Source organism: Hydra vulgaris, chromosome 01 (assembly GCF_038396675.1).
Source record: "Hydra vulgaris chromosome 01, alternate assembly HydraT2T_AEP".
Classification (NCBI taxonomy): Eukaryota; Metazoa; Cnidaria; class Hydrozoa; order Anthoathecata; family Hydridae; genus Hydra; species Hydra vulgaris.
The window spans coordinates 36,979,440-37,001,428 of record NC_088920.1 but is presented as its reverse complement, the minus strand read 5'-3'; the positions used below and the strand labels follow the sequence as shown (position 1 = coordinate 37,001,428).

The 21,989-nt window shown below is 30.1% G+C and overlaps 1 protein-coding gene across 1 annotated transcript; it reads left to right on the top strand.

Moving 5' to 3' along the window:
• Positions 1–19,301: 19,301 nt before the first annotated feature.
• Positions 19,302–20,810, top strand: LOC100212784 (putative malate dehydrogenase 1B). Its single transcript, XM_065788061.1, has one exon. It carries the CDS (start codon positions 19,369–19,371, stop codon positions 20,743–20,745), a length of 1,377 nt encoding a protein of 458 aa, XP_065644133.1. The 5' UTR covers positions 19,302–19,368; the 3' UTR covers positions 20,746–20,810.
• Positions 20,811–21,989: the final 1,179 nt, after the last annotated feature.

The window sequence follows — 21,989 nt, the reverse complement described above, 5'->3', positions numbered from 1 at the left end:
CCATTTATTTAAGTAATTGATACGAATATATATATATATATATATATATATATATATATATATATATATATATATATATATATATATATATATATATATATATATATATATATATATATATATATTCCATTTAACATTATATTTATGTATATATATAATTATGATATAAATATATATCTATATATATTATAATAATATTATATTTATGCATTTATGTATATATATAATTATATAAATACTTAAATATAGTTATACGTATATCATTTACTTATACTATAAATGTTATAAATATAAAATAAATAATATAAAGTATAAATGATTTGAGATCCTTAAATCATACTATTAGTATAATATTCACAAGTCATAGGTTATACCTCGTTGAAATATAACATTTGTTTAATGTTATAATGACAATATTCATTATTAAATAGTATAACCTATGATAGTATAATCTATATGATATAGTATAACTTATGACAATATATTACATAATATCATATTTGATTTTATTTTAAAAGTAAGGAAATGTTTTTTGAGGATCCCAAATACGCTTTATAATATAAATATAATAGATCCTCATTTACTTACTTAAAGTAAGTTTTTATTTTTAAAGTAATACTTTTAAAATCAAATCAAATATTACGATATTATGTAACATATTGTCATAAGTTATATATATATTATATTATTTATTTTATATAAAATAAATAATATAATATTTAATAATAATATTAATAAAGTATAAATGATTTGGTACCTCTTATTTGGTACAAGTAAAAAAACATTTATTTACTTTTAAAATAAAATCATATATAAAATATATATGACACTACAATTCGTTTTGCTATAAAAGATTTCTTATCATTCGTTAATGAATTCCAATAAAATTAAAACAAATAGAAATCAATAAAAAGTAATAAGGAAACTGACATTTGTTAAAAAGTTGAAGATTTTTATCTTTATTTATTTTTTAATTCTTTACTAACTTTTTAAGATTTCATTTTAAAATTCTTTTCAAAAATAAAGCATGCGCAAACTCAATTTTTTTCAATTGCAAACATGGTTTTAGTGTGGAACTAGGTCGGCATGATTGGTACAGTCAGCACAGATCGTAAAACGAACATGGGGAACCCCATTGGAATATGAACGGCATCACCGGTGCAGTGGTACCGGTCATCAGCCAATGCATCCCATGCATGAACCAAGCAAGGAGAGTTTGCTGGGTAGGGTGAGGCTAGTTCAACAACTTTTACTAGATTTAACAGATATATTGAACTAAGCTTTAGGCTCGTGGGAAAATGCTAGAAGCTCCAAGCAATGATGGGGGTGTAAGATACTTTCACAGAAAAATTTTATTTGACCTGACAAAACTTTTTATGAGGAGATTTTTATAATAAAATGAAAGGTAAGAATGAAAATTGATTTAATTGCATTGCAATTTAGTTGCTTTTTCATTAAAAAAAAGGTTCTTCTGCGGTATCTGATAGACAAGTATTTTTCTGCTTTTTATTTTTAAATCACATTCTGTGACATTTTCATGTTATTTGCCTTTTCATTACTATAAATCAAAACTCTTTACTAGTTTAGAAGACAACTTATATATAGTTATTACGTAGAGTTGAAATAAAATCAGAAGCTTTTGTAACACAATGTTCCAGAATACTTTATTATAAGTTATTAAAGACCTAAACCCTAAAAAATATTATTTAAATAAAGAGTCATGCTAACTTAATTATTCTCAATTAAATATTTTTAATCAAGCATAACTTTTTGATTAAATAAGTTGTATAACATTTTTAGGAATTAAAAGTTATATCTGTTTTTCTATTATATTATAGCACGAAAACAAATCTTCACTATCATAAAGAAATCGCGGGTGTTGCATTGAACGCAAACAGCTGTTTAATTACAAAGCGTCAGACAATTCTATGAATAGCAGAAATTAAAAAAACATAAAAAAGTGGCAGGTTAGAGTGAACTATATAAAACATGAATTATTGGATTATACATGTAGTTATTGCTACTTTGAAAGTAGAAAAATAATTTAATTCTAAAAATTGCAAAAATAAAAAAATAAAATAAAAACACAAAAATTACACACATGTGCAAATCACTATCATCTATAGTAATAGATGAAATGATTAATTAGGAAGATCCATGTAATTTCCGGCAACTTCTGTGGAGTTTCTATGAACTTAAATAATATTTTAATTCTTTCTACAAAATGTTAGAAACAAATCTATGCAGTTTGTTTTACATAACTTTTTCACAAGCGGAAAGATAGTTAAACCTGCCAGAAATTGGTAAAGAAAAGAGTATCCTTTTTGATTAGTTTAAGAAGATATTGCCTAAAGTTTACAAAGCTGCTCAACCTGCCTCAACAGGGTCAGTTGGGAAAATTTGTGGAGCAAGTTGAGCAACCAACGAATAAACAAATATACACGATATGAATATATATATATATATATATATATATATATATATATATATATATATATATATATAAATATATAAAATACCTTAAAATTTTTATTATCAAAGTTATTTCTGTGTTTTGATAGTTAATTTTATTTGTTTTGTTTTTCAAAGCTACTCAACTTACTCCTACTTGACAATGCGACACTTTAGTTAGGTTTTGAAGAGTCTATAAGAGAGCATAAGACAGACAAAAAATTATAATCGAAAATCCAATAAATTGGTAAAACATCAACACTAATGTGAAAAAACTTTATAAGCATTAAAGAGAAAAATAGTAATAACTTTATTTTTTTACTTTTTGGTCAAAAATGGAAAAAATACCCGTGTATCTTACTCGACTGCCATCAAGCAACTTTTTGTTGCGAACTGAGTTACAATTCTATTTCCAAACTTTCATCGATTAGATGTTTTGTCATGTGATGCGTTGAGCGTAGTCTCTAATATAATGACTCAATGTTTGCTTATGACACTAATCTTTTTTTTATATAATAACATCACAACACTTTTACACGACATAAATTTTAAACTAGTCTTAAACTGGCTTTAATCTATAAAATTTTCAAATGATAATTAATAAAGGTAAATAGACATTGCCAAAATCAAAAGCATGTTTAAAACCAAGACACTCAAATAAATATTAATAGTGAATTTGAAAATAGTTAAAAAGAACATCTTCATTCTATCAGCAGCAGAAGCAGTTGAAAGTGCGTTTTAATAATTTTAAAAATTTAAAGTAAAGTTCGTTTTATTAATTTTAAAAATTGTTACCTCTGTATAACAAATTATATAAAAATATTGTTTTAAGATTGTTCCTACATGTTTAAATAATATATTGGAACAATTCAAAACATTTTTTTTTATTCCTCATTTACATTATTAGCAGAGCTGGGCACCGCTACCAAATATTTGAAAACGCTACCGCAACCTTCCGTACCTTAGGTCACCAGTACAGTATATTTGGTCAACAGTATAGAATATATGAGCAGCTGTTGCGCAGTGGTTAGAACCCTTGCTATAGAAGCTAGAGATCACGGGTTTAAAATGGACATATTTTGCACCATCAGTGAGGAAGGAGGCGTGAACTTTCTGGTTAAATGCTCTTCCACCATGCTCTGTGACAAGACCGTTAGATCTTCTTGTTAGACCGTTTAGTCTTCTTGTTAGACCGTTAGATCTTCGTGTTAGACCGTTCTTTTTGGGGCATTTAAAATAAAAATCAAAAAAATATATTTTAGATTGTTATATTTTTGTACAAAAAATAAGGAAAGAAAAGTATTTTCTTTGACTGATAGGTATTTTAACATAACACAGCTGAAGTTCAAACTGGTAATCCCTGGTGTCGCTAACTTCAGGGCTGCCTTGATGCCAATTGCAATCACAAACCAATAGACATTTTATATCCCATGAGCCTTTGCAGCGGACTTTAAAAATAATGATCTAGGGTTAAAATTTGAAGTATGCACTATCTGGGTATTCTTACTAGCCAGCAGGGTCATCGTCTTTGCTGCATAACAACGGTGCTTTGATAGAATGATATTATTATTGCAATTTTCTAGAAATTTCTCCAACAAGAAAGGCGTCTAGTTGAAGTTACAAACATAGTTTGAACTTTTGTCTGTAGTTGTTGCACCGACCTGAGGATTAAAAAAAACCTTAGTAAATAACCAAACCTCAATCAACTGCAACACTTTTAAATCTGCAAAATATATTTTGGAACTAGAAACAGTTATCTGTTGATAGTTTTTGAAATAAATTGCTTCCCGTTTATGCTAAACTCTTAATGCAAGTCGAACATGAAGAGTTTTCTTAGTTTGGGCTTCTTTAAACATTTTGATACTTGACTCCTTGAAATCGTTTTTAAAAATAAAAACTACAACTAAAAGAACCTGACTGTTTAGCGAAAATATTTTGAAGAACTGAAAGCAATAGTTACGAGAATGAGGATTATTTTATAGAAAATTCAAATATAATAAACATTCAATACATTGGATTGTTTAGTTGCTGTTTAACTTTAGATAAAGATTACTTCAACAAGATGATAGAAAAAATTTAGATTAAACCATATGTGTGCATAGCATAAATAATACATTAAGCTTGTTGCTTGTTTTTAAATAAAATTGCATTCATCTGAGATTGTTTTGATATCACGGGAAAATTTTTAATATTTTGAAAGTTTTATTTTTCTTTTACTTTACTTTCAGTGAATGAAAAAGTCTGTTGAAAACAATATCATATTATATGTATAAATGATAGCGGAGTAGCGCTTTGAATTTTTTTTGTTATTTTAAATTTTTCAAAGCTTTCGCAACTACGCTACCAAATGACAAGTCCGCACAGTGGGCCAGTAGGTGGACAAAATGGGAAAAATTTTAGTTGTCTAATCTTGAAAACTTATTTAACTTTTGTATCTATATATATTAGGAGACCAATTTTTGTCATCTGCAGATATTTCATGAGTGCTATATTTACTAAATTTGGCATGGCTACCAATATGAGATCACACTTCTTATAAAAGTGATAATTTTTAATTTTGTTGCTATGGATACTTATATTACTAGTTACCAGTTAGTTTCCTTAGTTACAAAATGGTAAATTGATATTTAAATATTTTATCGGATTTTCGACCCACCTATATTAAATAACAATTGAGTATTTAGGTAAATAATATTTTAGGAATATTATAAACAAAAAATAGTGCAAGTAAACATTGTCAATTTTAAACTACATTAAAAAATTATAAAACAGTAACATCGTTTAAAGATTGTTTAAGTAATTGTAAAACATCTTTATGATTTGTTCGGTGTGATGTTAATTTACGCAGTGATAAAATAACAAGATCACTGGAAGCTAGGAGTCAATTGAAATTTTTGCAATAAGATTTGAAGTCTTTATTTCTAGCTTCTTGAGCTTCCTCTGACATAAGTTTGATTGGTAATGTAAGGCTTTTAATTATGTCATGTCCATGTATCAATACTTTGTGAAATGATTGAGCCATGTGATACCATGGATAAAGGGACACATATAGTCTAACAGTGTCAAAATAATAATCCTTGAATTTTAACCAGTCTAATTCATATCCTAAAGAGAGTATTACCAGTTAATATAAAATCTGAATATAAGGTTTTGATCAATATCCAGAATTTCAGCTGTTTTTTTGTATGTTGCAAAAGCACGCCTTGAGGTATTGCCACCATTGTTTGTTCCAGAACCACCACTTTTAGGGAAATTACTAACAAGTCCCATTTTGTTCATAAAATTGGTCTGAATCTTTTGTTTAGCTACTTAGACGACTTTTGATTTCTCCAAATAGGCATTTTTTTTTTTGATGTTGTTAAATCCAGTCAAATCCAATGTGACAAGACCAGTAAAAAACAATGTTTCTTTAAATCTCTGTTCATGTCAAATTCTGATAAAACTTGTTTATAAATGCTTTGGCCAGTGGCACCATCAAAACCAACCTTACATGTGAGTGTGATTATTTTTATTTCTTTGTTGTTCAATATCAAGTGCCTCAGCACAGGTTCCTAAACTGCACAGATTCTTAGCAAAGTATGAATCATTAAATCTTTAAACTAAAGCTTAATAGTCCTCTACTGTTATTATTGCAGGATAACATTTCAATTTTGAATCTCTGACATCATTGTAAGCAGGTAAATGTAATATTCTTTCTCCAAGGCTCCGCATATAATCAATTGATAGGAAGCTTTTGTCAGACTGGCATCATTTATTAAAGCCAGTGCTTCGTCTGCTGAATATTTAGTTGCTTTATCTGAATTTGAAATATTTAAAACGTTCTTGGCAGCAATAACAATAGGTTCATTTCTTAATTTTTTATTAGCATCAAAAAATAACTCATTGGATGAGTGAGATTCAATTAGGCAAGATACACGCCGTTTTTAGTTTTATTAGAACTATTATCAAATGCAACTGGTTTTCGACCACATCAAATTGCAGTTGGTTCATTGTTTTTTTTTCTCACAATTAAATATTCATTAAGCCAATTCACAAACTACTTTTCAAAATTTTTGACAGTATAATTTGCAGATTTCCACTTTTTTTTATACAAGTAAACAAATCGTTGAACAGCATGTCTAAAATCAACGTCTTTAAATTCAGCAAATTTTGGCTGAATGAATTTCAATATATCTTTAGTAATATTTTGTTTTGAAATACTAAGATTGTTTTCTTGGAGAATATTATGAATGCCTAAGTTTAATAAAACCATATCCAAATAATTCTTATGACAAATATTTTGTATTTAAAAGTTTACTGTTATAACATATATGCCGCGTGGACTACTACCGTGTTAGTAAATTAAAAGTAATTAAATTATTGTTAGTGTTAGTAATTGAATTACTAACAACTACCGAAAATATATTGTTGCTATGCTGTGCAAAGTAAGGTATTCATAGCAACTAAAAAGTTAACCTCATAAGAGTTATGAATCTCATTTTAATGCATACCCCCAATATTGTGTACTTAGCGCAAATAAAATACTGTTATAATAACGTTAATGAAAAAATGAGTTGTTGCTATGCAAAATTTAGTACCATAGCAACCAAGTTAAAACATATATAAAATCTAAACGGGGATTTAAGGGGACGAGCAAACAATTAAAACTCGATTGAAGCACCATATAGCTCAAATAAATATAAGACAGCACATGGCAAATTATGGTAACTATTAGTTATAGTGCGGCAAAAAATAAATTTCTTTAAGATTTTTTTTTTTAATCTTTGATTTTCTTATTTGTTTATTAATTTTCTTATTTTGTTTATTAATTTTCGAAGCATTCATTTGATTTGAAATTTGAAACCTATATGCATTTTATTTGAAACCTATATGCATTTACTGATTCCACCGTATTAAAACGTTTATTTTAACAAAGTTTTTGAGTTACCAAAAATAAAAAAAATTGGCTTTATTATCCTCAAGTGCTTCAACTCGAAAAATTTTAAATGTTTAAATTTAAAGTAATTTTAACATTAATAGATGTAAAAGCTATCTATGGATTAAAATATGCAAGAATAATAAAAAATCTAAATTAAGATATTATTTGTAAGCGTGTTGTTGAAAATAATTTTAGTTTTATGTTTTGACTGAATAGAAATTATTTTGAACCAGCTAAGGATATTGTGAAAAGCATTCTCAGAAATTTTTATTTATATTTAATTGTTTAAAATGTTAAAACCGATACAAAAAATTTTAGAAATGATAAAAGATTTAAATATGGAGCTTGTTGCTAGTATTCAACAAAAACACTAAACTTATCCAACGATTAAGAAAACCATTTCGATATTTATATATTGATTTAGCATATTAGTTTTGTTTTTTATTGGTATACCAATAAAATTTTATTTACCAATAAAATACCGATAAAATTTTATTTACCAATAAAAAAAAAAAAAATTAATAACTAATATGCTAAATTAAACCCATTTAATAAGCTTATACAAATGTAACAACATCTATTTTTTCTCATTGAATATTATAAGATACTTATAACAGGGGGTGGATCCTGCATTTTTTGGTCTTCGAGATATCTAACTTTCATAAAGATTTATATGTTTATACTTATGTCAATTAAAGATGCTATGCAAAAAATTGCAGTTAATGGAGCCTGGGAACAAAAAAAGCCCCAAAATTCCCCTCTCCCCATTCTCCTGCCCTAAACATGAGAGCAACAAGTTAATGAAATATTTTGGTACTACTTTCAGCTAGACTTACACTCATCGATAAATTTTAAATTTCATAGTAAAATATTTTAGCGTTCAAAAATTATGACCATAAAAAGTTTAAACCCCCTCAATTTGGGGGGGAGGGGGGTTGCAAATTATGACCATAAAAAGGTTGCCTAAAATTATGACCATAAAAAGTTTGCAAATTTTATATAGTCATAATTTTTAAACACTGAGAAATTATACTATGAAATTTAAAATTTCTCGATGAATATAAGTCTGAAAGTAATACAAAAATATTTCATTAACTTGTTGCTCTCACGTTTAGGGCAGGAGAAGGGGGAGAACTCTTTGGGCTTTTTTGTTCCCAGACTCCATCAACTGCAATTTTTTGCAAAGCATCTTTATTTGACATAAATATAAATATATAAATGTTTGGAGTTAGCTCCATGTCTGGAAGTTAGATATCTCGAAGACCAAAAAATGAAGGATTCGCCCCTGACTTAAATAAGACCATTCGATGAAAACCATAAGAACATTAATAAAAAATCTTTGATTGATTAAGTAACTTATATTTTAAAGTTACTAAAATCATAGCGAAAAAAATAGTTACACAACTGAAATAAAAAAAAATAAAATACAATCTAAAAATGTAAATCTTGCCTCCTTGATTTTAAAAAATTGGTAAGCTCTGTAATCACGTCTTTTGATTCCTAATATAGAAAGATTATGCAACGTTCTCTGCTTGTAGAATTGCCTAAATAAATTGACAGGAAACGTCATGAACAACACAAGTGCGGCAATGACGTCTGCAAAACTTATATTGTAGCATATTTAATCATTAATAGCCATCCGAATTTTTTCATGTTTATTAAATTTAACAATTTTCTCTCTTAGCATAGCAGATACCATTACAGTTTGTTGTGGAAATTCTTTTGTGAGGTCACCTTTATACTTTAATTGAAGTGCTTCCGTTGATTTTATAAGTTCTATTTCTATTACTTTTGTTAGTAGCATGAAAGCAAATAAATTTGAAACTTCCTGCACCCATTTAAATCTGTTGTCTACTTGAATTGTAACTTCATTTAAAACATTACTAAATACATTGATACAAAAGATGTGATCGTTATTACCAAAACGATGAAAGCTCGATAGTTTATCAAAACATTTTTTAACAACTTTTTGTCTCTTCCAAAAAAAAGTTGAATTAATATCCCAATTACCCACAATTTGAATAGCTTCGTCTTTTGTTGATTAGTACATATTTCTTAACTGTTTTAAGTTATTGCTGCAATGATTCAAGCATTGCATTGCAATGATTGAAATGAAAGTTTGCAATGATTTGGTCGCAGTCATGAGATCTAAATTTTTTGTTTGTAACAATTTTGATGGTAAATTTACTTCACTCAAAATCTTCGATTGTATTACGCATAGAAATACAAAGTGCTCACTGTTTTCTGAAGCCTAGGCTCTTCGTCGTGTTTTTCTTTTTCTGTATTTTTAATGATACTTCAGCAAGCAATTTCGTTATACCCACAAAGCGAAGCTTAACTGCCAAAAGTGAAGTGGACCTTCTAGCCCAGCGAGTCAGATTCAATGTGCATATTTTAGAGACGTAAAAAAAATAGACACATTTGTTTTAAATGTCTAAAAAAAGTTCTGACATATAAACAAAAGTTTGTTGTTGTTTCAGATCATATCTTAACCTTAAATAATGTTAATTATTTAAGGTTAAGATATGATCTGAAACAACAACAAACTGTAGTTGAAGTAGCAATAAATATAAAAAACAACAATATTACTAAAAATATAACAAGAAATGAACAATGTCATATTTCTTCATCCCCATCCTTATTTTTACGTGTCAATAAATATAAACATATTTTTCAGGTTCATTTCTTCAAGTTGTCTAAAGTCAAAGATTTCTCGGATTCTGGATAGTAGAATTTTTTCGGAATACGTAACCTCGTCCAACGCTTTTATAGTTGATCTCCTCCAACTTCAAAATTCAATAGGCGCGACGTTGTAAATGCGGTGGGTTTGTTGATGGAGACGTTGGCATAGATGACATTAGGCAGGACCACCGAGATGGGGAGGGGGTAAAAGGGAAAGTTCATCCCGGGAGGCAGATATCCAAGGGGTGCCAAATGAAAAGAAGGTACCCAAAAAAAAATTAAAAAAAAAAGTCCTTTATCTATAATATAAGTAAACATTGATAATTAAGGGCGCCAATCAGGGTTGCTGTCCCATGCGGCGTGACGGCACTCGGCGACCCTGACATTAGGGGTTCAGGTGTTGTTGGTAGAGAAGGTGGTGATACTGTTGGCGCTAATATTGGAAGTGGTGGCAGTAATGCAGATAATGTTGGTTTTGGTTGAGAGGATGTGACTTTGTTGCTTCATTCTGAAATATTCTCTGTAAATTGTGTCAAATTGGCAAAATTATTTTGACTAAAGCTTGATCTTGGTGGTGTGGTCAATGCAACTTCATTTTTGTTATTAGTGAGAACATCATTATTTATATATTTAGTTATTATTGAGATCATCATTATTTTTCACATTATTTTTCAGGAGGCATTTTGTTATTTTAACTGTAAGTTCAGCTCTTCCAATTTGATTGAGAGTGATTTCTCAAATGACCAGATAATTCCAACCACGGAATTCACAATAGTCAGCAAATATGCATTCAAATGGCGTCACAAGGATGTGAGGTTGGAGGAGTGGTATTGCACATTCGAGGGTGCGTTTCAATTACAGCAACAACAGCCAAAAGTAATACCCGGCCAGAAAATAGTAGCTTGAGCTCTGGCAATCATTCCTGGTTCTTTTTGGTGACCTGAGTGCTGTACATTCAATATATCATTGCGTAAAGTGATTCGGATTATAATTATTTTATCATTTCGGTATTCTCTGAACGGTAAAAGATTTGATGTGAAATTATTTTTATCTTTTTGGAAACCGTTTTTTATAGTTAACACTAATGCTTTAAGCCATTGTTCTTTTCTGTCTTTACTCTGGCATTTTCCCATATCATGCCATTGTTTTATTTAAGTGTTGGATGATAAATTTCCATGGAAAGGTTCTCTGTTTTAGTCGAAAAATTTGTGTGTTAGCAAGTTCATATGGGATCCTATCTCCTAATAGTTTGACAAACGGTTTATGGTCAGTTACTGCCAAAAGTTTATCACATCCTTGTGTGAAATATTTAATCTGCTTCAGGCTCCTTGCCAGACCTAGTATATGACATTCAACTGGTGCGTATCGTTTTTCGGCAAACAACAAGAATCTGGTTTCTGCAAAAGTGGTTTTCTATCCGTCCATACTGCAATCTAAAAAAATTCAATTCATATTCGCAATATTTTTGGTTTAGGTGATATTCTATGCCCAATTTCGATCAGTCATATCTTAAACAGATCTTCTTGATAATGTCGAATATTTGGACTTTAATTGCGTTGATCTTTTTCATTCAACACATTGAATGAAGTGTTAAGTTTAACACGACCAATTTTGATTTAGGATTGAGAAGATATTTAAATGGGGCCATAATTTCTTAAGACAAAACCCTGAGTATCTCAAATGTATTTATAGCCTTAAAAAGATGTAATAAAGGTGGTAAGATGTCTACCTTCAATGCGCATTGGGACGCTGTGATAACCATTCCGGTTACAGCTTTCCAGAAATTTCTTGGGACTGAACAAGCTAGTTGGAATGGCAATGAGTTTGTATGTAGCAGTATTTATTTAATGGAAATAGATCAACTGTATAACGAGGCCCATCGTATGTTTACGTGTGATGACTATTCTGTGACATCATATTGTCACAGAATAGTCATCACACGTAAATTGTCTCCGACTGGGGAGCATTAGCTCGTATTTAAAATAAACACTAATTGTGGGCCCCTCAATATCAGATGGAATCTGGTGTGGGCATGTATTAAATGTTGAGGTAGAGTATCTTTCAAGAAACCAAGTTGTTTCATCCGTTCGTTGTTTTAAGGAGAGCAATCAAGTGGAAATTTGGTGGGTGCACTTGATGGAATACTTCTTTTGGGGCAATCGCACACATATATGGTATTATTTTCATGGATGTTTTGATCCCTTTAGTCTGGTAGACAGAGTTAATAACTCCATGGAGGGCACGGCTAACCTATGGAAAGTCTTTAGAGATGATACCCAGTAAACGAATTCTACTTATCTAAAGAGGCAATAACCCGTTATTGCCTCTTTAGATAAGTAGATTCCGTTTGTATCTGGACTTTTGTAAACCATAAGCAAGACTACCGGTATCTGTAATAACTTGTATATATTTTGTTATTATGGGAGGAAATGGGATACCAATTGCGCCGTAGTCTGATGTGTTGGAAGTCATTTATGAATTGTATGGTGAACAAAGGATTGAGCTGTGAACCATCAATATTTGATGGTTAATTTCCGTGAAGTGTTGTTTTACATTGTACATCATTTGTGATTTTTTTTTTCTTCAATTTGAATGCTCAGTTGCACTCTTTAACACGAGTCCGCTGGCTTCAGGGCCAATAAAACTTCTCCACTCTTTCTCTGAGATATCTTAACCGATGCAAGGACAATTCATTTTCAGCGTCTTGTGCTTCGAAAAGGATGAATGAATGTCAATGAAGTTTTGAGGATGATGAGGTTGGCTGTTGAATAATGAAATTGCAATTGCTTTCCTGGGACCTTTGATGATGACTACGCACCCTAAAACCTGGCAAGGTAAGTTTAGTGTGGATATATCGTGAAAAAGTATGAATTTAGAAAAATCTTACCTATTGTGCATACACTAACAATTTCAAACAAAATAATAATATTATTTTAGTTGCAGCCATAAAATGTACATACAAAATACAAATGAACATATAAATACAGAGAGCAGGGAAAACACCCTACTATAAACATACAGTTTTATAAATATTCTTTCCGAATTTTATCTCCAACCAGTGATCTAGTCTAATTAATCAGTGATCTAGTCTAATAAAGTACAATTGAGTAGAAAGTTACTTGCTAGGGTAGTTCGTTCCAGTATTTTGCTGATCTATTATTATTTGATTGTGCCTAGGTAGACAGTTTGGAACATATTCACGCTTTATTTTAAGATGGTTTATATAATTTGAGAGCCATTTATTGAAGCCATGTTGATATATAGAGAGCAGATTGTTATCGTTGTTGTGCTTTAAGACTTTATTCTTTACAATTTTTTCAAAGATTTTGCACGCAACCGAGGTTAGTGAAATAGGTTGATAGTTTTCAAGAAGTAGTTTGTCTCCTTTTTTTGTAGACCGAACTAATATTTTTTAATTTCGAGAGAGTTGGTAGTATTCCAGAATTAAAAGATTCACAGGAGATTTTTGTAAGCGGAATTGCGAAGCTTTTGGCACATATCTTAAGTATTAAAGGGTGCAAGCTGTCAGGTCCGAAAAATTTGTGAGGGTTTAGATTGGTAAGTTCATTAATAATGTTTGTAATAGAGAAATCCAAATTGTTATTATAATCGCATTTAGGTTTAACTTCACTTTTATTTAACAATGGAAAATTTTATGAGCTTTAAAGAGTAAACATAGATTTGAATTGTGAGTTAAGAAGTTCAAGTATATCAGGAAGAGTTTCATTAATTTCTCCTGAAACATTTTTGAGAGAACAAATTTTATCTCTAATTTTTAGTTGGTTGTTAATGTATTTCTAGTCGAGTTTCGGGTTGTTCTAGGGTTTTGATTCTATTTCTTTTTCATGTTATATTTTTGCTTTATACATTTTAGCTTTAACGGAACGATTAAGACGATTGTAGAGCGATTAAGACAACTGAAATTTGTTTTGAGATCTTTATTCTTCCATTTAGTTGAGCCGTTGATATGCCACGCCAATTTTTTTGCTCGGATTAAGCTTTTAATATGTGGAGTAACCCAAGGATCATACTTTTTTATTGTTTTATTAATCTTGGGGATAAAAAAGTTGCAAGCAGCACGATAATAAGAAATTAATATATTGAACATATGATCCGCATTTTTGTGTAGAAAAAAATATCCCTATCGATTAATGCAATAAAGTTTAATATTGAATTATAATCGCCTTGGTTGTAACTAAACAATTGAGATTCGTTTTCGGATAGCGGTTCTGAAACTAAGATTCTCCAAGTAATACTAAACTGAATCTTAGTGTTATTTTAATTCTATTTTAAATTTGTCTTCTAATACTATACAAGGTACACTATAGATCTCTTTAGTATTACTTGGAGAATCTTAGTTTCAGAACCGCTACCCGAAAACGAATCTCAATAGTTTAGTTACAACCAAGGCGATAACTATATTAAAATCTCCTAATGCTATACAATTACCTTGTATTGCATTAGGAGACAAATTTAAAATAGAATTATTGTAGTAGGCAAATAGTAAGTCCGATATATTTTTTAGGGAACCATAGGTTGTCTGGAAAGTAGGGAATGTAATGTGTTGTGTGGAGATTAAAAATCACCAACAATCAAATAGTTATCGTAGGGCTTCCTAATTAAGCCATGAGCTAATTTGAAAGATTCAGTAACATTAGATTGCCATCATTTGGTCTATATATACACCCAATAAGTATGCGTTTATTATTAACTTTTACTGATGTCCAAACTTGTTCAAAAGGGTTTGAATAGAACTGATTAACTTTGTGAGAGTTAAATAAGTCAGTTAGTTAATTACGCCGCCACCTCTACGTCCGTCACAGAGATCTTTGTGGTATAAAGCGTTTCTTTAAAATTCCATCAGATACATGAAGAAACTAACATAAAGTTGTTGTTCCAGATTATATCTTAAACTTATCTTCAACAATGTTAAGCTTCATAAATGAAATAACAATAAATATAAACAACAAAATATAACAACAAAATATAACAACAAATATGACTAAAAAATGAAAAACGTAATATTTCTTCAACATATATCTGGTTTATTTATAATATACAGACCAGAGACGTGGTGGCACCTGAAAAGCAGGTACAAATTTCCAGAAGAGGGGCCCGGTGAAGTACTTTTAACGAAAGACAAATAAGCGTTCACGGAAAATTATATTTATACTAAAAAAAGTTTTTATGGATACAAAATATTACGTAACTCATTTGTATCAGCATAGTTTTTTATTATGTCTGAATGCGTCAAATTCCACATTTTCTCATGTTCCACTGACAAGAGAACACGATCCCCAACATGCTCTGATGTCAACCGATTTGCTAGAAGAGTTTTGACAAGTTTCAGTTTGCTGAAAACTCTCTCACACTCCGCTGAATTTGTTGGAATTGTACTAAATATCTTGTATATAACTGCAACAGAGGGGAATACAGCATCTAACATAGTCCTCAACATAAAATTTTAAATGGTGAGAAAAGAATGCAAAGTTTTGTTATCTTTCTCAGCAGCCTTTCTGTAGATCTCCACAAAATCAATCATTTCAGTTGTGAATTCATTTAAACTGATACAAATTTTAAATTTCTCAAGCACTGATTGAATTTTTTCTTGTGAATTAGAGTTATGAAAATTATGACTAATATCTTCACTTATATTTTTCAATAAAAAAATGTCTATGCTTCCTAAAAATTTCCGCTGTGAAGAAAATTTGTCATCAAGAACTGCAGTTGCTGAATCAACTACAGTATAAAACACTTCTGCTAGCCACTGATCTTCAGCCTGAGTAAGCCGCTCATCTTCTGTTTCATCAAAGCCTAGTCGTTTTTTTCTGCGAGTCCTTTTCTCAACAAATGTTAGCTGTTCAAGCTGAGCTTCAGTTGCAATTTTAACAGCAGATAAAATAACATTTTTGCCAGAACTGTCCCTTAGTACTTGAAGCTTTTCCAGTGATACATCGACAGACATTATAGCAATTGAAAAATCAAGTGTTTCTCCTTGAAGAATTTTATTTAGGGAACCCAAGATAGTAAAAATTTCTTTGAAGAGACATAAAGTCACAATTGTTTCATATGACTGAAATCGGGATAAAAGACCTTGCGCTTCACTTCGAACATTCATTTTAAATTCCATGTCATTTGAAATTTGTTCAAGGCAATCGATTACTGCAGGGTATAGTGTCAGCAGTCGGTCTGTAGCATTTTGTAAGGCACTGAAGCGAACACTGTGGGTAGCAACCAGTTCAAGAGACTGATTCACATCCTCAAGAAGAGATTTGCACTTCTTAAATATATTATTTCGTTTCCTTGAGTTCCCGTATAGAAAAGTCTTTAATTTTTGCACATCACCGGGCTTGTTTTCTGTTCCAAAAAGGTTAACAGAAACAACAGAAGATTTTGCACAAGCTTTTATTACCAGATTTGTTCCATGAGATCCACAATAAATATTTATTGCCATGGGAGAACAATGCTTCAAATGTGTTACAACTCCTTTGTTTATTCCTTGCATATTGCTCGCACCATCAAAAGACATACCCACACACTTTTGAATATCTACGTTATTTGATTTGAGTTCATCTTTGATTTTTTCACTTATTCCTTCACCAGTAGTTGTTTCAGTTTCAACCATGGAAATCAGATGTTCCTTTACAACGGCCTCTTCTGCAGCAAGCGTAACATAACGTAATACAATAGAAGTTTGCTCACAGAGTGTAATATCAGTGGTGTCATCAGCTGATAGTGAAAAGAATACTGAATTATTTACCTCTTCTGAAATATCCTTCTTGACCATCTGTGTCATAGTATGAATCAGTTTGTTTTGTGTATAATTAGAAAGAAACGTAATTCTAGCACCCCTTCCAGCAGATTGTTTTTGAGTACTGCGAATATCTGAAAGTTTTTCATTTAGTACCTCATCATGTTGACTGAGTAAATTTAACAAATTTAGAAATTTACCTGCACCATATTGAAAGACTTCACTTTTTTCAGAGTTGTTGTAAAAGTTGGCTTCCTCATTTCCACGTAAAGAAATACTCTCTGCGATCAAATACCGAATAGCATCAATTACTCGTATTAGGTATTGATGTAGTTTCTCCGCTTCTTTACGTTTTTTGCTCAGATGTCTCATGGTTTCAATATTTAATATTTTATTAATTGTGGAGTCTGATAATGTATGAGCCATAGCTTCTGCAGCATTTCGATGGTTTTTCTGGGTGCAATGCTTTGTTATGGTGTGACTTAAGTTTGACCAGTTATCAAACCCATCACGTAAAGAATTTATGTCCTCTCTTGGTCCAAAGCATAAAAAAACAGTGCAAAAAATTTTGTCTAGTGATAGAGAATAGGTTAGCCATGACCTTTTCTGCGTAATTTCAATGTCATTAACTTTAACTGATTCAGTGTAATACTTAGATAACCTTGAATGGTTTATTGGTTGATTTGGCCCTAATACAATAAATTGCTTTTTATCAATCATCTTTGCATTTTTCAGTTCTAGGAATTTAGCTGGATCATTTTCATTGACATTTACAACGTTGTCTGGTTGCTTTTGAATATTTTTTTCTGCTAGAGTTAGGTCCGACGCTGCAGTTACAGGCACTTCATAATTACCCATTTCTACAGTTACTCTCTCAGTTTCAGCATGGTTTCGGTTTCTGAATGTATCTGAATATTGTAGTTCTGCTCCTTTATCTGCTGCAGTTATGTCATCTTGATTATTGTCTGTGTCTTGTATAGATGGTTGGTCACTAATCTCTGTTATTGGCCCTGTTTTGATAATAGGTTTACTTGTAATATTCACAATGGATGTTGATACTAATTCTACATTCTCTGTTGCTGTAAATGATGTCCCAGCTTTTCTTTGTATTTGTGGCACTTGCACTGACACGAGAGCTGCCGTTAACTTTAATTGTTTTGGATCATTACCAGCTGCTTTCAATTCATGTTGTCGTTTTTGAGCTTTTTTTTCAGCACCAGATTTGTATTTCCATGTTGCCTCTTTCTTTTTTTTCTCCTTCATTTCACCTGAAACACAAATAAATATAAAATTAAAAATATGTCCTATGATAGAATTCAAGGCATTGGTTTCTTTCGTTTGAGTTATAACTACTATCGGTCCATGGAATTTATAAATAGTAATACTCTTTATAAATTCCGATAGGTAGTGGTAAGTAATAACAAAAATTCATTAAACACACAATTATATTTATCAAACATATATTAACCATATTTATCAATGCAAAGCAAATGAATTCATGCATTTTATATATTTATTGTTTTGAACTTTTCAATAACAATTTTCGCTTTTTTCAGTGATGGGATGGTTAATTTCATCAGATAACAAGGAGACATTGTTTAATCGTTCGTCACTACAATGCTTGTTTTAGGTATTCTTTTCGTTTAGCAATACGTCTGCCTCTACCTTCTTCTGTTTCAGTCGCCCTTGCCTTAACATATCGTTCTCTTCGTTTTTTTAGCCGAGATGCTCGTTGTTCAGCTGATTCATTTGATCAAGCTTGAAATTTCCGTTCTCTTTCTCGAGCAAGATAAGCAAATCGATCAACTTCAGTTTCCAGTTTTCTTTTTTATATTTAGCTTTCTTTTTAATTTTTCTACGTTGATAAGAATTTTTTTTTTTACTTATTTACTTTATCTACTTATAAGTAAAGTATTAAAGCATTACTCACTTTTTTACAGTACAAAATCTATTAATTTCAGGTCAACAACGTTTTTTGTTATTATTATTCAACAGCGATTTTATTTATTTACGCTAAACTAAGTTTGTCGTCTTTTGTTTGTTTTAATTACTTTTCTTAACGATTTCTTTTATTTAGCCTAAACTAAAGTTTAGCGTATTTTTTTTATTATTACCGCTGACCTAGTGTTTATTTTGCGCGGACACCAAACAAAAAAACGAACGTGAAAGCAAGTTAAATAAAATGTTGTAAAAAAATGCCCTGATAGAAACTTATAGAACTAAAATAAATTTTTTTTCTTTAAGGATTGGGGGCCCGGTTTCTTTTTAGGGGCCCAGTTTCCTGAGCCAGAATCAGGGCCCAGTACAAGTCCTCGTACCCTCGTACTGGGCCACCACGTCCCTGATACAGACTGATCTAAAAAAGTCTCACTTCGAGTGCAAGACTCGAAATTTAACAACCGTTATTGATGGAGAAAACTTATAAGAGTTTAAAGTATTTTAAAGTTTCGAACAATGACCAGTAGAAGTTTTTAATGATGTGATGAAAATTAAAGTTTTTCTATGACGTCGCTATGCAAATTTGTTTGTTGGAGACAAAGATGATTATAGCGTAACGAATTTTGCAATGGCCAAGTTTGTTGTTGCAGGCAAATCCAACTGTCCGTTTTATGCCCGAGCAGAACATATTGGTGACGCTTTAATGTTACGATTGCCAGATTTCTCAATTCATAAAATTGTTTTAAATCCTGAGGACTGGGACACGTGGGTAGAAAAAAAGTGTATTGAAAGTGGATGGGAACTAAATGCAAAAGTATCTAGTTCTCCAATAATATGGAGAGAATTAGTTAATAGGGGTGGAAAAGCAGTTTTTATTGGAGGTTGCGATGAATTTTTAGAAATTAGCAAAATATACTATGGTGTTGAATGCACGAAACTTACAAACGAGCTAATAAGTATTTCAGATGAAAATGCAGAAACACAGATATCTTTAAAGAAAGTACGCCAAGAAGAAAACAAAAAGTTGTCAGATATAATCTTATTTAAATTAGTTATTGTATTTAGCAGCTCTATGAAAGATTTTATTTGTAGCTTGATATCAAAATTACTTTCTTCTCCGTTTGACACTCACATAAAAATGGATTTAGTAATTTGTTCAGGGGATATAGGATTAAATGATACTTTATTAATGGAATTGCAAGATTGTGTGTATCCTACTCTGCATTGTGTCAAAACTGAAGTTGATCTGCAAACTGCACTTATAAATTCAGATTACATTATTATCTTTTCACCTGACAAACTGGAAAAGCTTGAACTGAGTATTTTGAAAAGTTATGCCATAGCATTAAACTTTTCTGCTAAAAATACAACTAAAATACTTATTGCAGGAACTTGTGCAATGCAATCATGTTTTGTTGTTTCACATTTTGCTGATAAAGTTTCAAAAAAAAATTTTTATGCGTTATCTCGTTATGAAGAGAATAAAATCAAATCTGCTGTAGCAAAACAAATTGGTGTTAAAACATCAAATATAAGTGAAATTTTTATTTGGGGATATGAGCATCAATTTGTTATTGACTTGACAAAAGCTAAAGTAAATGGATATGATGGTGCAATATGGGCACCACATTTGCCAGACTTTACTTATTCTGTTGAAGAAATAATTTATGATAAAAACTGGTGTGAAGAGGCTGCATCAAATTATATAAATTCTACATCACAAAAAGTAGGAGTTCTTTCTTTTTCTGCAGCTTTAGCAACACAAATCAACGATATAGTTAATCCCATGTGTAAAAAAATGTTTTCTTTGGGAATTGTATCAGAGGGATTTTATGGAATTCCAGAAAATCTTGTTTTTTCTGTTCCAGTATTAAATAATGATGGCTGTATAATCGCTATCGAAAATTTTGAATGCAACAAGAGTTTAGAGAGTAAAGTTAAATCATTAGCTATGGTTTTTAAAAACCACTGTGATAATCTTATTAATATTGCCAACACAGCATAGTATATATTTAAGTTTTAAGTTATAGTTATGTATTTATAATCTAATAAAAGTTTTAATTTATTAAAGTTTAGAATTAACTCTATATTTAGATTCGAATAAAAGTTTAAATCTATAAAAGTTTTAAAAAGAACATTGACTCTCTTATAGGCAATATAAAAAACCCTTTGGCTGTTAATTTAATTGTATTGTTTATATATTATTATTAGTTAAAAGTTATTATATAAATGTAAATAATGTTAATTTTTTTAATTATTTAAAAAAATTCATGTAACAACTACAGTAAAGCAATTATAGCCAATTATATTTTGTAATGAAACCCTGATTCAAACTTTCCATAATATTGGTTTATTCATATTTTTATACTTTGTTTTGCTATTTACTATTTTTAAAGTGAAATTTTTTGTTTACTTTACAGGTTTCTCTGGGTATTTTTTTCTTAAATAAATCTTTTTTTTTTGTTGTTAACTTGGCTATAAATAAACTTATCTTAAAAATTAGAAATTATCTGTTATTTAAATTCTCAAAGATAAATGAATATTTTATATGTAAAAAGTCTTTCAATATAATTTTCTAATTTGTGAGTATACTCAAATCGGTCTTTGCAGCAAATACAAATTCTTACTTTGAAATAGACAACTAATAAGTAATATACAGATTTATACTATTATTAAAGAAAAAATAGATATTTAAGTTTTTAATTCCATGATGTTTATTGCAAGGAAATAAGGATGTACCTATTTATACATATCATTTGGATTTTTTTATTTTTTGGTTATAAATTGACTGACTTAAATATAGGGAACTTGCAGGGAGTTTACATACATTGGGGAAAGGGTTAGCATTGGTATTAAGATTGCCTGCCCTAAACCAAACCCTGAGCCAATGCACGTACACTCCTTGCATATTTTCCCTATTTAAGTCAGTTAAAGTATGTATAAAATGCTGTATGTATAAAAGTATGTATAAAAATATGTAAAAGTTAAAAAAATAAATTATATGGTATGTATATGTAGTCAATTGTGTATACGTACACTATGTATAAATAGTCACATCCAAGAAGTAATATAGCAAATTTTGATTATGGAACTTGATAAGATACTATATCTAAATATTAGCTTATATTGTATTATAAATAAATGAAATTACTTTTAAATTTATTTATTTTTTGATTTACTAAATTTTATTAGAATTATTTTAGAATTTTCTTTGTTTTTGTTGCTTATTTATTTTGATTGACATTGGTT